General features: G+C 45.0%; 1 protein-coding gene across 7 annotated transcripts in view; it reads left to right on the plus strand.

Annotated features, from left to right (window-relative positions):
• pcgf5b (polycomb group ring finger 5b) overlaps positions 1 to 15,707 on the plus strand; it is a 340,525-nt gene that overhangs the window by 201,822 nt on the left and 122,996 nt on the right. For all 7 annotated transcript variants that reach the window (XM_072479025.1, XM_072479026.1, XM_072479031.1 and 4 more), the window contains one exon: positions 13,079 to 13,175. In XM_072479025.1, coding sequence (XP_072335126.1) covers positions 13,079 to 13,175 — 97 coding nt within the window. The remainder of the gene's footprint in view (positions 1 to 13,078; positions 13,176 to 15,707) is intronic.

The following is a 15,707-nucleotide window of genomic DNA, read 5'->3' on the forward strand; positions in this document are numbered from 1 at the left end:
ACAAGGCCTGGCGCGTGTAGATGACGCGGCCCCGATACTGGCCCATTATCAGGGCCTGAATCGGTCGGGACCGCGACGGCGTTCACGACGGCGCAGCCACTTCGGCGTGGGAGTGGAGAATCCCGCCCATAGTGTCTAACATTAGATGTGACTCTGTGATTGGATGACATTTGCTAAATAATTCTCAAAGTGCTAAAACATTATGCTGATAATCAATTTGAGATTGCCAGTTGAGCTCACAGTGTGGCGCATTTGCGTTTCCTGGAAACTACGTATATTAATACACACATCCCTGTTCTTTGCAGACAGAAAGAACACACTGTCAGTCTCAGCTAAACCAAATAAATGACAGCCATTTGCTGGTTATTTGCTCAGGACAATGACTTGACCAATCAGAGTCAAGCTGCCTGGTTTAAATTTTTTTAAATGCTAGGCAGTTAACTGTCAGTCACCATCAACTGGTGCATTTTCTATGGTAATTCCTCTACCAATCAGAGTCTACTTGCCAACCAGTCAGCATCCTCTTTTCATGCAGTATAAAGTTGTTGTATCCCCAACATTGGTATTCTTGTGATTGCCCTGATGAATGCAAGACAAAAAGCTTCAACAAACTTTTTTCAGCAATAAATCATATCAGTGGTAGCCGATTTGAGAGACACTGTACTGAGGCAGAAGCCACTGTACGAGTATGGTATGAAAATGCTGGAAATACTCAGCAGGTCTGGAGAGGGAAACATGTTTCAGGTCTATTACTTTTCAATGGGCAGGACCTTAATTTGCATATCTAAGTGTGCAGCCAGGCACACCTGAATACGCACTCGCTGTATCCCAGTGCCCGGTATTGAATCCCCCAGTCGAGGAGACCCCCAGCTGGGCGCCATTTAGCACTAGTCTTCATAAACAGGGACCAAGCTGAATGGCACTTGTGGGGGATGGGCCTCCCCCCAGGCATTTGCAGGCTCCCAGGTTGTCAACTTCTGGGCAGAGTGACACTCTGGCTGTGCCATCTGCATGCTGACCTGGCACTGCCAGTTTGACCAGGAGGCACTTCCAGGCTGGCAGGGTGCTGCCAGGATGCCTGGCTGGCATTGGCATGTCTCAAGGTGGCAGTTTGCCCTTGCTGTGGATCAGGTCCAGGGGGGCTTGCCTTTATGAGGTTGGGTGTTGGGGGGGGGGGGGGTCAAACATGTAAGTTGAGGCGTTGGCGGTGTCCGGGGTTCACGTTGCAGGATCAAGAGATCGGATCTCTTCTTACACTGGCATGTGGAGCTCCTCAATGCAGGAAATGAACGTAAGTGCGAGACCCGAAAAAATAAGAGTCCTGCTCGATAGCGGGGTCTTTCCCGGTGCTACAAGCCCGTCCTGCTAAACCCGCCCACAACGGGACTTTTTTTTGTTAAAACATGCCCTAAATAACTGATGGATTAATTGCATCAAAGCATTTGGAAACCTAAATTTAAGAATTATAATTCAATAAAATTATTGCTCGGGCTCAAAATTATGAAGGTGATGGTGAAACATCTGGCCTATTTCCAGATTTTAATTGAAAAAGGAGCACTTAGAACTAAAGTTTCATGTATTTCTACAGGAGCACATAATCAGAATAGCAAATCAATAAAGCTGATCGACAACCAGAGCTTGAAATTTACTCACATGCTGTTCTGAAATCAGAGATACTGAGTTTAACATTAAACTCAAGAAAAGCGTTCTTGCTGAGTGAATGGTTGGTTGCAGTCAAGTCTCCTGGTATGGGCCCCATTCAACTACTGGACGAAGAAGGTTCTTTTCTTCATGTTCTACTACAATGCTGCTTTGCAGCGTGAAGTTGTGTATGGTGAAGAAGGCTACAGCGATGTTGGACATCTTACCTGGGTTTTCAACAAAACCTCGCCTATTTCACTGAATCTCTCTGCACATCCTGCCAGGGTGCCAGTGAAAAGTATTCTTCTAACACTTGAAATAAAGATGGCATTCCTGATTATGTGGACGTTATCGCACTGTGGGTGTGCCTACATCACATGGACTGGCACAGTTCAAGAAGGAGGCGCAGCAGCACCGTCTTGTGGGCATTTAGCTCTGGGCAATATTGCACTGAAGTTCTACCATATATATAATATATTAGAAGTCTTATATGTAGCACCTAGTTCCTGTAAATGTAATACTTCCCGTAACACTTAGTTCACTGCACACTTTGTTGCTAACACCGGCAATGTTATAAAGGAAATCTCTGACTTACTGTAATCTCTGACTGTGAGCAAAACCATCAACGTTTTATTAAAAAAGGGAACCTGTTGACAGCAATTAGTCAATTTTATCCCCTGAAAGCCATTATGAGTCTGCCTTATTGTGATAAAAAAATCAGATTGACCTGGATAAAGAGCACCAATTACTGAGGGCACATCATCTTCATGTGCAAAGGTGCCCACGGTTTTGCATTCATTCTTGCTGGTACCCCCGCAACTTACTGTACACTGGGTGCTTTTTTAGAGATCTGGAGACAGCTGATTTAATGATATACCTGCAGCCAAATGTGTGAATGGGAAGAAGTTAGAGCAATCACCCTAGCTCCTGTGCTGAGCTATAACGAAAGGAGGAAAAACAAAATTATATTCAAGTTGTGGGCTGGAGGGATGGTTTGCTGCAAGAAAGACGACCAACACTGAATTTTTGCCGATACTATTGGCGGAATAGCCCTATCTTTAAAAAGACCCAAGAATTGTTTGTGGTCCATAATAAGGGTAAAGTGCTCCCATATACATACTGGTGGAACTTCTCTACCCCATGTACTATTGACAGGCCTGCCTTTGTTGGCCTCAGAGGATTCTTGAGACATACTCTATTGGTCTTTCAGATCCATCGTCCACCTTATGGGACAATACTGCACCGACGCCATATGGAGAGGCCTCACAGGTTAACAAAACTTCCTGAGATGGGTTCAAATGCATCAATAAACTCGATGAATGTAAAAATTACTTTATTATGTTGAAAGCTTCTCTCTGGGGCATCTTCCAAACCCAACGCTGGTGTTTATTTAGTAGCATATGCAAAAGGGACAATTAAGTTGACAAATTTGGTTAAAAACACCCATAGTAATTCACCATTCCTAAGAATGTCTTGTGCTCAGATATATTTCTGGAGGCCAGTGCCTCCTTTATTGCCCTGACGTTGTCTTCCATGGGGTGTAATCCTTGTGCACCTACGGGATACCCTAGATAGGCGACCTCAATGGCCTGAAAAGTACATTTTTCCATCTTGAGGCATACTCCAGACTCTTGAAATTTCTTTTGAACTTCCTCGAAGTTAGCTAGGTGCTCAGCTTCTGACGATCCAGTTATCAAAACATCATCAAACTGTACCATGACTCAAGGCAGACCTTGCAATAGTTGTCTCAAAAATAGCAAACGCCGATGACACACCAAAGGGTATGCGCGTATACCTTTGTTCATGTTTATCATAACATAACCTTGGGAAGCCTCAAGTTGCTGGTATGCGTGGCTCCAATCTAGCTTTGTATAAGACTGACCTCCAACCAGCTTTGCATACAAGTCTTTAATTTTGGATAATTATTTAACTTGGCAGCCTGATTAACTGTTAATTTGTGGTCTCCACAAATGTGGACGGTCTTGTCAGGCTTTATCACAGGGCCTATGGGTGCTGCCCACTCCGTGAATTGAACCGGCTGGACAATACTCAGTTCTTCCAATCTCTTTAATACCTTGTCCAACCTTTCTCGCAAGGTGTACAGGACTGTTTCTTGTTGTATACAAATGAGGGCTTGCCCCAAATCGACATTGATCTTCATCTGGAGGCACTTTATTTTACTTAACTCGTCACGATAAAAGTCCTCATACTCCTTCATTAACTCAGACAGTCCCTGTTCCCATACTTGAAAGATCTCCATCCAATTTAACTTGATTACCTTGAGCCAATCACGGCCCAAAAGACTTGGCTCTTAACTTGACATTACTATTACTGGGAGCTGAGTGGGCTGCTGCTGATAGCTTACAGGTACTGTGGTAGCACTCTTTATCTTGACGGCTTCTCCTGTATAGTTGGTAGCTTTGCTGCAGTCCTCCTGAAAATCAGTGGCTGGACACCTTGTAAGTATCGAAATGTATGTTCTGCTATCACCGTGATAGAGGTTCCCGTGTCAACGTCCGACTTTCAGGGCCTACCATTCACCAAAAGCAGCACAGTGATCAGGGCTACTTTGCCCCTTTACACATTGAATAATGAGTGAACATTTAAATGCATAGTACTGGATTCTTCCATATTATGCATTTGTGATGTATTACTAACTTTGTTACTAGGTGGACTTGACTTACTTTTATATTGATGCCTTAAGTGACCTTTCCTATGACAGAGAACATTCAGAGCGGGTTTTAACTAAATAGGAACCAAGTCCCATAATGAACGCACATAGCCCCCCAAGCCCCAACGCACTATGAAGCAGTTTCCCCCCCCCCAAACCCCCATGCAGTACACCCCTGGCCGTACCGTCACCACATAAATAATGCCAGCTTAGCAGTACCCCTGCCAGTGTCACCTGGGCACTTTGGGAGTGCCAGGCTGGCACTGCCATGGTGCCACCTGGGTACCAGGAATGCCAGGATACCACCCTATCCAAAGGGCATGCAGCTGGGGGCCTCCGATCCCCTAGGAGATCCCACTAGTGCCATTCCATCTTGTCCCCATTTGTAGAGACCAGTATTGAATGGCACTTGCCCAAGGTCTCTGAGGCTAAGGAGATAAAATCCACACCTGGGGTACCTTGGGAATCTGCACATTAAAGTGAGACTATCTGTCTTGCGTTAATATGCAGATTTGCTAAAAATGAACACGCCCACAATGGGTGAGATTTACATCGTAACGTCTCGCAAGATCGCGTTAGATCTCGAGAGACGCCGTGAGGCGAGTAAATCCCAGGAGCGGGGTCTCCTGGCTTCTATCGGCCATGCTGCGCCGTGGCGAGCTGCTTTTTGGGCGCATCGTGGGTGTAAAATCGTGCTCTCAGTCTCTTCAGACGTCAGGGGCAGGATTACCCCCATACTGGTAACACTCTAGTGCAATCCTATGCAATTGATTGGCTCTCTTTAATCTTCACATTCTATTTGTGGCTGTATTTGCTTCCGATTATAAATTTACATCTTCATTTTTGGTGCCACTGCTAACTGCAGCTTCCCATCCTAACCAGAGCACAGTGCTATTTTGTGCACTTTGAAGCTCCTGTGTGCTCTTCTCTGCGCTCTACATCACCAACATTATCTCCAGTACCTTCGTTATGTTTTTATCTGCCTCTGCTAATTGCTTCCTTTGGATGTCCTCATTATTAATAATAATAATCTTTATTGTCACAAGTAGGCTTACATTAACACTGAAACAAAGTTACTGTGAAAAGCCCTTAGTCGCCACATTCCAGCACCTGTTCGGGTACACAGAGGGAGAATTCAGAATGTCCAAATTACCTAACAAGCATTTCAGGGCTTGTGAGAGGAAACCAGAACACCCTGAGGAAACCCGCACAGACACAAGGCGAAGATACTGACTCCACACAGTCACCCAAGCCGGAAATCAAAGCTGGGCCCATCGCGCTGTGAAGCAACAGTGCTAACCACTGTGCTACCGTGCCGCCCTGCAGACTTAACAGTCATGCAGCATATCGTTGAGAGTGGATCCGAAGTCGCAGTACACTGCGATCTGTCTTAACTTGGTAATATAAGCTGCAGTAGTTTCCCCAGGGGCTCTCCAAGTTGAGTTAAACGTAAATCGCTGCAATATCACCGATGGCTTCGGGTGGTGGTGTGTTTTCACCAATTCAACTATCTCAGTGAATGACTTGGAGTCAGCCACGCTTGGAGATGTGAGTCTGTGTATTAAATTGTAGGCCTGGGTCCCACAACACACAGAAGGATTGCCTTTCTCTTCCCTTCTTTCTCTATTTTGTTGGCCTGAAAAAAGTAGCCCAAACGTTCAATGTATTGTGTCCAATCCTCCACAGAGGCATCAAAAGGATCAATCCATCCGAATAAAGTCATATCTGCAAACACACTTCTGTTTTTCAACTCAAAGTGAATTTTAGAGTGACTTATGTAGTCACGACCTTGGGACTGCTTTTTTTTTTCTTTTATTCTCGTCACCAATGTAATATTTCCCATTCACCAGTTAGGTAAATAAATAACAACTGCAACGCTTATGTACATATAACTACAGTGCAGAGGTTGTATCCTCGTGGCTGCAAGTCAGCTTCCGGGATCGAACTGATACAGAAACCCAGGCTTGCTCGGGTGACCCACCCACCCTGGTCTCTGATTGGTTGCCCCAACACATGACCCTCATGGCAGATCACCCCAGAAAGGAGACAAACACCATAAAAGACAAAAAAAGTCAAGTAATTTATTGCCCGACTACTATCAGCCAAGTCTCAGTAAAGCTTTATCAGTTTTGATGCTCAGGCAGTCTAATTATAAATAGTTACAAATTTGAACCAGACTATTATTTTTCTTAATTACAACGAAGGGTTTGAAAGTAAATTAAAAAGTCAGTTTTAATCATAACTGTTGCTTTGTACATTTACTTACTGCCTGTAAAATAAAGCTGCTTCATCATTCATATCTGTTTCTGTTTCACTTATGTTTCAGTGTGCCTTTTGGAAATGTGAATTCGAGGGCATGTGTGAAAGACACAATATAAATTTTGGATCACAAGAAGATACTATTTTCACACCCTTGGGTTGTGCTATCACGTAATTAGATATTAGACAGTACAAATACATTCCCGCACTTAAAATACAGGGATTGCTTACATGAGTGGGCAGCACGGTAGCATTGTGGTTAGCACAATTGCTTCACAGCTCCAGGGTCCCAGGTTTGATTCCCGGCTTGGGTCACTGTCTGTGCGGAGTCTGCACGTTCTCCCCGTGTGAGCGTGGGTTTCTTCAGGGTGCTCCGGTTTCCTCTCACAGTCCAAAGATGTGCAGGTTAGGTGGATTGGCCATGATAAATTGCCCTTAGTGATGGGTGGGGTTACTGGGTTATGGGGATAGGGTGGAGGTGTGGTCCTGGGTAGAGTGCTCGTTCAAAGAGCCGGTGCAGACTCGATGGGCCGAATGGCCTCTGCACTGTAAATTCTATGATTCTATGATGAGTGACCAGTCATGCTGAATCTGATCTACGCTGCCCTGAAATCTGCAGCAACCTTAATTACCAACTGCTTACAGTGAAGGTTGGCTTTTGGCACCATGCGGTTGTGCTTCACGAATCAAATCTAAAGCTTTCCAATCCAGACTTGGTAAACCATTCAGTAATTTTAGCCTAGTTGAATGAGGGGAGGGGTTGGGCCTGACATTTTCTGCCGACTGGCCTGACACTGGGAATTCTGATTTCAGTAATACTGTTGAAAAGGTGGATGGCAGCCCTGGGCTACACTAACTCAGCAATAACTACAGGTTGACAGTGTATAAAGGTAACAGTCTGTTTATGGAAATTATCATCACTGTGAACAGTATTGGAAAAATCTCAACCTGTAACACCCTCCCGAAATGAGACCATGATCAACTTCACTACAGCCAATGACAATAAGTGAGCTTCTTTGTCACTGGATTGTGGAGAAGAATTGGTGGAATTAAGATAGTCGCAGGACTTCAAATTCTTAAATGCTATTTACTCTTTAACCTGTAATACGGTGATGACGAAGATTGGTTGAAACCAGTCTGAAGCAGGATCTGTAACAATGCCTATTCCTGAACTACTTCACCGAAAATTCTTGACTTTACCAAGCAGTTTAAGGTTGAAACTTGAATTGGAAAAAAGCAGCACAATGAGAAGCAAAGCAGAATTTGTGTTTTTAAGACGAAGGTGGGGGAGATTTACCGACCAACCTGCCGTGGGATTTTCTGGTCCCGCCATTGTCAACGGGATTTTTTGTTGAGCGCACCCCTCATCACCGGGAAACCCTTGCGCTGTCGGGACCGGAATATCCCACCAGCATGAACAGCTGGTAAATTCCGCCCATAGAGTAAACCTAATAGTAAGAATTATGTGATCACCTCAAGTACTAAATGAAATGAAATGAAATGAAAATCGCTTATTGTCACAAGTAGGCTTCAAATGAAGTTACTGTGAAAAGCCCCTAGGTTCTGGTCTGCTTTAAAAGTCAGCGATTTAGCCCTGTGCTGACATCTTTTGTTTCCTGTGCTGGGTAAAATATCAATAAATCACAAGCCTTAACATTTCTATGCAATTACCCATGACTGGTTCACAATAACAGTCTGTGGACCGCAACTTTGTTACTTAAATATTTGTAGTTTCATACCTAAGTTTTATTAAGTCATGCTTCTGATTGGCATAATCTGAAATATCTCTAATTGGACTGATTAGTTGGCAATTAGAAGTTTAAAGTGTATATTTATTAAATTCAAAAATTTAGAACTGGCAGAAAATTAATTTTTCATATTGCGCACCACATGTAATTTGATGTGTGCTCTTTCTCACATTATTAATAATCAAGCAGCCAGGATACCTGCAGTTCTAGTTTGCAAGTATAGATTTCCAAATGTGATTCTCAAGCCAGCCCAACTAGCTTCATTCTATTAGCTCACTGCAATGCTTCACTTAAACTCTACAACATGAGTAAGCTTAATGGAAGCGTGCATTAAGCTGTACTTAATATATTCTTATGATTGTTTTACAAAGAAACACCATTATTTCCATTATCTTAAAAGTCTCAAACGTGGACTCTCCAGCGCACTGATGCTAAATTACATGCTGGCCATCTTGCAGCAGTCTGAGCAAAGCTTTTGTACATTTAAATTAACAGAAATCCTTCGGTGAAGCAGCGCTCACAAATTATTTGGAAAGAATCTGACAAAATTCTGCACGATTGTTTGAGACAATACACGAGAAAATGTGGACAATTCCTTCAAGTTGATGCCAACCAATGGATGTCACTCTTAAGCCAGTGTTTCTGGCAATTTATCTATTTCCCACACAAGGCACTATCATGCACAATTTTGATCCCCTTACTTGAGAAGGAATGTAGTTGCATTGGAGGTTGTTCAGAGGAGGTTCACTAGATTGATTCCAGAGATGAGGGGGTTTTCGTATGAAGAGAGATTGAGTACCTTAGGCTTATACTCTCTAGAGTTTAAAAGAATGAGAAGAGAACTAATTGAGGTATATAAGATAATAAAGGGGATTGACAGGGTGTGTAGAACTGATGTTTCCCCTTGTTGGACATTCCAGACTGAGTGGCCATAATTTTAGGCTGAGGGGTAACAGATTTAAAACAGAGATGAGGAGAAATTACTTCTCTCAAAGGGTCATGAATCTGTGGAATTCTCTACCACAGAGCTCTTAACAAATTTAAGGAGGAGATAGACAATTTTTAATTAGTGACGGATTGAAGGGTTACGGAGAACGGGCGGGAAAGTGTAGTTGAGGCTGAGATGAGATCAGCCATGATCGTATTGAATGGCGGAGCAGGCTTGAGGGGCTGAATTGGCTACTCCTGCACCTAGTTCTCATGCACTTGCAGACCGGGATTCTCCCTTCCGGGGACTAAGTCCCCACGCCTGCGGGAAAATCGGCGCCAATGACACCGGCGCCAACGGGCCCCCAAGGTGAGGAATTCTCACCTGTCTAGGGGGCTAGGTGGATGCCGGAGTGGTTGGCGCGCTCTGGCCGGCGCCGAAGGGACTGTGCGATTTCGCTCATGCGCGGAACGGCCATCGTGATCTCGCGAATGCGCGGAACTGCCGGCATGATTACGTGCATGCGCGGACCGGCTGTCGCCTTTTGGCGCATGCACGGGGGGGTTCTCTTTCTCCGCGCTGGCCATGGCGGAGCCCTACAGGGGCCTGGCGCGGAAGGAAGAAGTGCCCCCAAGGAACAGGCCCGCCCGCAGATTGGTGGGCCCCGATAGCGGGCCAGGCCACCGTGGGGGCTACCCCCAGGGTTGGATTCCCCAGCCCCCCCCCCCCGAGGACCGCCCCCGCCATCTTACCTGCCAGGTCCCGCCGTGTGGGACCATACGTAACCCACGCCGGCGGGACTGGCCAAAAACGTGTGGCCTATCGGCCCATCAGGGCTCGGAGAATCGCCAGGAGGGCCGCTCAACGGCCCCCGGCTGCTGTGGCGGGAATCCCGCCCCTGCCTGAAAAATGCCGCCGGAGAACACGGCAGCCAGCGGCGGGGCTGGATTCGCGCCGCCCCCCGGCAATTCTCCGACCTGGCTGGGGGTTCGAGAATCCCGCCCATGATCTTTAGGTAATTAAAAAACTTGTTCTAACTCATAAATATGTTAATACAGATGTTTCACATAATTACAGACTAATAATCAGGAAGCTGGCAGCTCGACATTCTCAGCATGCCACCACTGATGGTGGCCAGTATTGTGGCTGCAGTTCCAGGGAAAGTGCACCTCAATGGTAGGATGTCATCGAAGAGTATCAAATGAGATTGGGGGAAGCTGGGGCCAGGCCGGCAGACCTGGCTATCTGTGGAGGGTGAGCAGTTATAGAGAACCAGCAGTGGCGATGCTATGAGGACAGCATTCGCTGCCTGGGTGACCCCTCCATGGGCCATGAAGCGCACATAAAAGAGGGGCACCCCTCCGGGGAATCCGCTTGGAGACCTCTTCCCATGTGGCGGTGGGCTCTCCCAATGGGGGTAGAATGGCCATAGAAGGTGGGACGTGGCCCTTAATTGGTCACTTGGGTGGGTACCCAGTGGGCTCCGATCCTCCAACTTTCCCACCACCCCATATGGTGTGGCAGCGGGAAATGTAATGCTCCCCACTTGAAGCCTCCTCCTCCTCACTGCATTTTGCCAGTCCTCCCGCCTCCCTGTCCATTGCCAATGAGCCAGGAAAATCCACCGCAATGGTCCAAATCTGTGAGCAATCACCAGAACTTTCTGATGGGTCTGCAAACTGTTTCTCTCCCCAGCTGGCTGGTCTGCTGAGTGTTTGCAGCATTTTCTGTTTCATATTTGGCCGTTTACTGCTTTTGTTTCAAACGGGTGGACCTCCCTGAACCCAGATGCAATTATTTTATCTACAGGTGATCCTGTTCTACTTGTTTCCTGTAAATTATTAACAAAATCCATCAACCCATTCAAATGAGACCCTTCTTTAAAAAAAATATTTTTTTCGGATGTGGGCTTCGTTGGCGAGGCCAGCATTCACTGCCCATCCCTAATGCCCTTGAGAAGGTGGTGGTGAGCTACCATCTTGAGTCGCTGCAGTCCATGTGGTGTAGGTACACCCACAGTGCTGTTAAGGAAGGAGTTCCAGGATTTTGACTGAGTGACAGTGAAAGAACGGCGACATATTTCCAATTCAGGATGGTTAATGACTTGGAAGGGAAACCTCCAGGTGGTGGGGTTCCCAGGTATCTGCTGCCCTTGTCCTTCCAGATGGTGATGGTCGTGGATTTGGAAGGTTCTGCCGCAGGAGCCTTGGTGAGCTCCTGCAGGGTATCTAGTAGATGGTACACACGGCGACTACTGTATGCCGATGGTGGAGGGAGTGAATGTTTGTGGAAGGGGTATCAATCACGTGGGCTGCTTTGTCCTGGATGGTGTTGAGTATTGTTGGAGCTGCACCCATCTAAGCAAGAGGGGAGTAATGTTACCTGCCACTTGTCAGCCCAAGCTTCAATAAGGAGGATTTTAACTCCTTCTGCCCAGCTGGTTCCAGGTGATCCAGGCAATAGGAGTTAAAATTGAGCAGCTTCCTCCCCACCCTGACACCGCCTCTTAGCAATTTTAATTCCAGGCGGTTCAATCACCTCATTAATATATGCTGTAGTTCAGATAGGTCCCGTGCAAGCTTTAGCCACCTACTGGTCAGAGTTGGAACAAGTTGTATCATGACACCAGGTTGTAGTGTAGAGTCACAAACTACCAGAGAAAATGCAATCAGGTCCTTCAGATATAATTTGTAAGCAGCGCTTTTCTTGCTCTGACCAGTGAAACCTGCAGGGACCCAGCAAAGGGCCAAAATGTATATAAGAAAAATTCATTGTGGGACCAGGGGAGGGGCAGGAGTGTTGCTCCTGTACAACCGAGGATGCTTATGCCTCAGGCACACTAGCTGACCCCCCCCCCACCCCGTTTTCGAAACTCCCATCTAATGGCATTTGCTGGTTCAAAAATCGTAGGGTGAGGAATGTGGCTGCTACACCATCAGGACCCTACCCCGCTACAATTATTTTCTTCCTCCATTTTCGCGGTCTCTCCTGGATAAAAATATACAAATTTCCACACTTATTGTTTGATGAGACTGGGAATAGATTAGGATGCATACTTGATGGAAACAAATTAGAAATTTGGGTAAAAATGTAGGAGGGAGAAAACAGGGTCGGGTAAACGGTGCCAGCTGAAAAACGATGTTAAAATGTGTTTATTGGAAATTGATTTCTCCTACTGCTCTTTTAAGTTATACAGCATCAGTGTTGCAATCATAATTTTGAACAGCCATTGTTGTCATGTTGGGACTGCTAGCTTTCAGCTTTACAATGTGTGAGCTGAAAAGTGAGCAACCCAAGGAGCTACTTCCCAGCAGCTACTGACAGATGGAGAGGAATTCCACACAGTGCCTGTCCCCAGGATGCCACAGATTAACAGTTTTCAAGTTATATAAAAAAAACTGTTAGAGTGATTGATAAACATTAATAAGAATGTGACCAGAAATCAAACTACTCAATACAATTGTGCTTAACGTGCTAATGGAATAGGTTGGCCAACTGTTTTAGGAGAGGTGTTATACCCCATTTAAAATAGTGAACTATGCACTTTCACACAAATGAGGAAAGTGCTTATATAATATCTCACAATGGCTTTCCCAGCCTCTAAATACATCCCATTATAAATACTTAGGACTAAGTGGCAAATGGAAGAACTCGCACCTTTACTTTAACTTCAAATGTACCCAGATCAAAGCAATTACATATTGTCCTTTGCCTATTATAAGTGATGGAAAAACATTGTTGAAATTATTTATCTGAAAATGTTTCAACTGAAAGATGATTTTAACTGCTGTTGCATAAGCAGTAGGTTCAAATACCTTTCTTTTTTTTCAGTTTGCAAAAGTTGTATTGTTCAACATTTTGAAGACACAAATGACTGTCCAAAATGTGGAATTCAAGTTCATGAAACTAATCCATTGGAAATGTTAAGGTACGTCTCAGATATGAAATATGTTGTGATTCTAAGATTTTCTTTTAAACTGAGAAATGACGAACCTGACCGTTGTTGTAAGAGCAGACAAGGTGAAGTAGAGATGACAGGATAAACAGCAGGATGACAGTGTGAGGAAGGAAGGTCTGTGGAATGAAAGGATTTCCACAGTTTCCAAGTCCAGAGAAGGAATATGGAATAATAGAGATTCTGCAATAAAACATAGTTTGATCATGATGAGCACATAGAGGTGATAAAGATCAATGTCGGGCAGTATATTTGGAGGTTCAAAGGAACGTGAAATTTAGGAACTGCATTGGTCTTAGCAATCTTGAAAAAACAGTGAAACTCTGAGAAATTTGGTTGACAATGCTGTTTTGACTCCAAAATGCCACCTCTGGTACTCGCACACTTCTGGTATTTCGGTGCCGGATACCATTTTGGTGATGGGGTTAGAGCAGAAACAGGTGACTTTTGCAGGAAGTATACAGAACAGGCAAACCTTGACAACATTGAGCTGATTAAACTGATCTAACACCAACACTGCAGCCTTGCAGCTCAAAGCTCCTGCTGTACTCTCTTGATCTCATGCAGCTAAAAATGAATGCAGCAGCAGGAAGCACCACCTCGCTCTCTCTTTCTCTCTCTCTCTCTCCCCCCCTCCCCACTGGTTCTCATTGTGATTGTAGAAGTACTGGGTGGTTCCCAGAGTGGTTTAAAGTTTCTAAAGTCCACAAGGAATGGTATGACATGGTGTCGGACTTTGTCCCTGAGTCTGAGAAATATGTACAAACTAGTTGCTCCCAGACATGGTATAGGAGCATTTTCAAGGCCTGAGTATTGAGCCAGCCTTAATGTGGGGTTCGTCCCTCATTGTTAGGCCTTAGCTTAATAAACAGAGCAGACACACAACCTGGTTAAGATGGCTATTTATTATCTCAAGTTTGGTTTTGTGTACAAGGAGATGGACCTGGATAATGCCAAGATCGATCAGCTGAACACTGATAAAAACACATCAATGATACAATTTCCAAAAATCAATAACCCATCCCAGTTGGACTCGATCCAATCCCCGAAGCTGACATGTTTAAACTTTATCCAATAAAATTGCGATCAACCCATGATTGAGCCTCATCCTGTCACCTGTTGTTTACCAAAGGTTTTATGTCAATCTTAAGTTTTCCCCATCCTAACATCCTGCGCACCCATTGTTCATTAGGATGGCAGAATTGGCATCCCCTTTACTCCATGGATTGTTTCAGAGAGACAGGATATCAGAAGTGGCTTCCTTTTCACTTCAAAGATTGTTCTAGAGGATATTGGAGGCCACTGATAAAAAACTTGTTTACTAGTAATCTGCTGACCACACATCTCCTGTGTGTCAAAAACATAGGCAAGTTCGCTAGCCTAAATCCCATCATGTATTGTGGCCACTGCTTGTAGCCAGAGTCTGCATGATTATCATTGCTATGTCCCAAAATACAGGTTTAATGGTTAATAATGATTACCCAGTACACTTTCTATAATTAATCTCAATCCATAATAAACTAAATTATGTAAAACTACTCTAGTGGCATCCTAGCTATTCAGTTTTAAGAGGTCTCATCGCTGGACACCCCCTTCACATGGGTGCGGTGATATGCACCCTCCTTGGACTACAGCATGACATGGGAAAATGTGCAGAGTCGCCACAGAGCTGGGCAATTCTGCTGGAAGAGGGAGGAGGAGGAACAGTGCTCTCAGCAGGAAGCCATTTCCACCCAGTGTGTTGTTCAGGGCGCAGTTCTCCCACTGAATCTCTGTTCAGTGAGGAACGAGTCTGACGCCAGTGCTTCAGTAAGGATGTCCTCACTGAAACCTGCCACCAACAGATAACTCAGAACAGGCCATGGACAACATTGTCAATGGCTATGAAGGTGACACTGACCATGAACTTTAATGTGTCTGGCTCCTTCCAGGCGGGAACAGACAATTCCAGGTTTGCTGTCCACTGTCGCATAAGGAGGTCACTGAGGCTCTATGTTCCACGAGAGTTGAATATATTTCACTTTCACTTGTTAGAGAGAAGCAGGCAAACACACAATTTTGGGAGGATCGCAGATGTCCCCACGGTGCCGAGTGCCACCGTGCATGCATGTCACTTGCAGGCTCATGACAACTCTGAGGTGTAGAACAACCAAAAGGGACACTTCCTCAGCGTTCAGCTAGTGTGCTACGTTTTGCAGCATATCATGCAGGTTAGTGCCCAATATCATGACAACAGTCATGATGTGTCAATCTGCTGTATGTAGGAAACTAAGAACATAAGAAATAGAAGCAGGAATAGATCATACAGCTCTGCTCGGTCATTCAATATGACCATGACTGATCTTTGGCCTCAACTCCATTTTCCCGCCCACAGTTCCTTATTCGCTGAGGGATCAAAAATCTGTCTGTCTCAGCCTTAAATATATTCAGTGATGGCGCATCCACAATCCTCTGTGTTAGGAAATTCCAAAGATTCACAATTCTTTGAGTGAAGAAATGTTTCCT

The sequence above is a fragment of the Scyliorhinus torazame genome, chromosome 16 (genome assembly GCF_047496885.1).
Source record: "Scyliorhinus torazame isolate Kashiwa2021f chromosome 16, sScyTor2.1, whole genome shotgun sequence".
Classification (NCBI taxonomy): domain Eukaryota; kingdom Metazoa; phylum Chordata; class Chondrichthyes; order Carcharhiniformes; family Scyliorhinidae; genus Scyliorhinus; species Scyliorhinus torazame.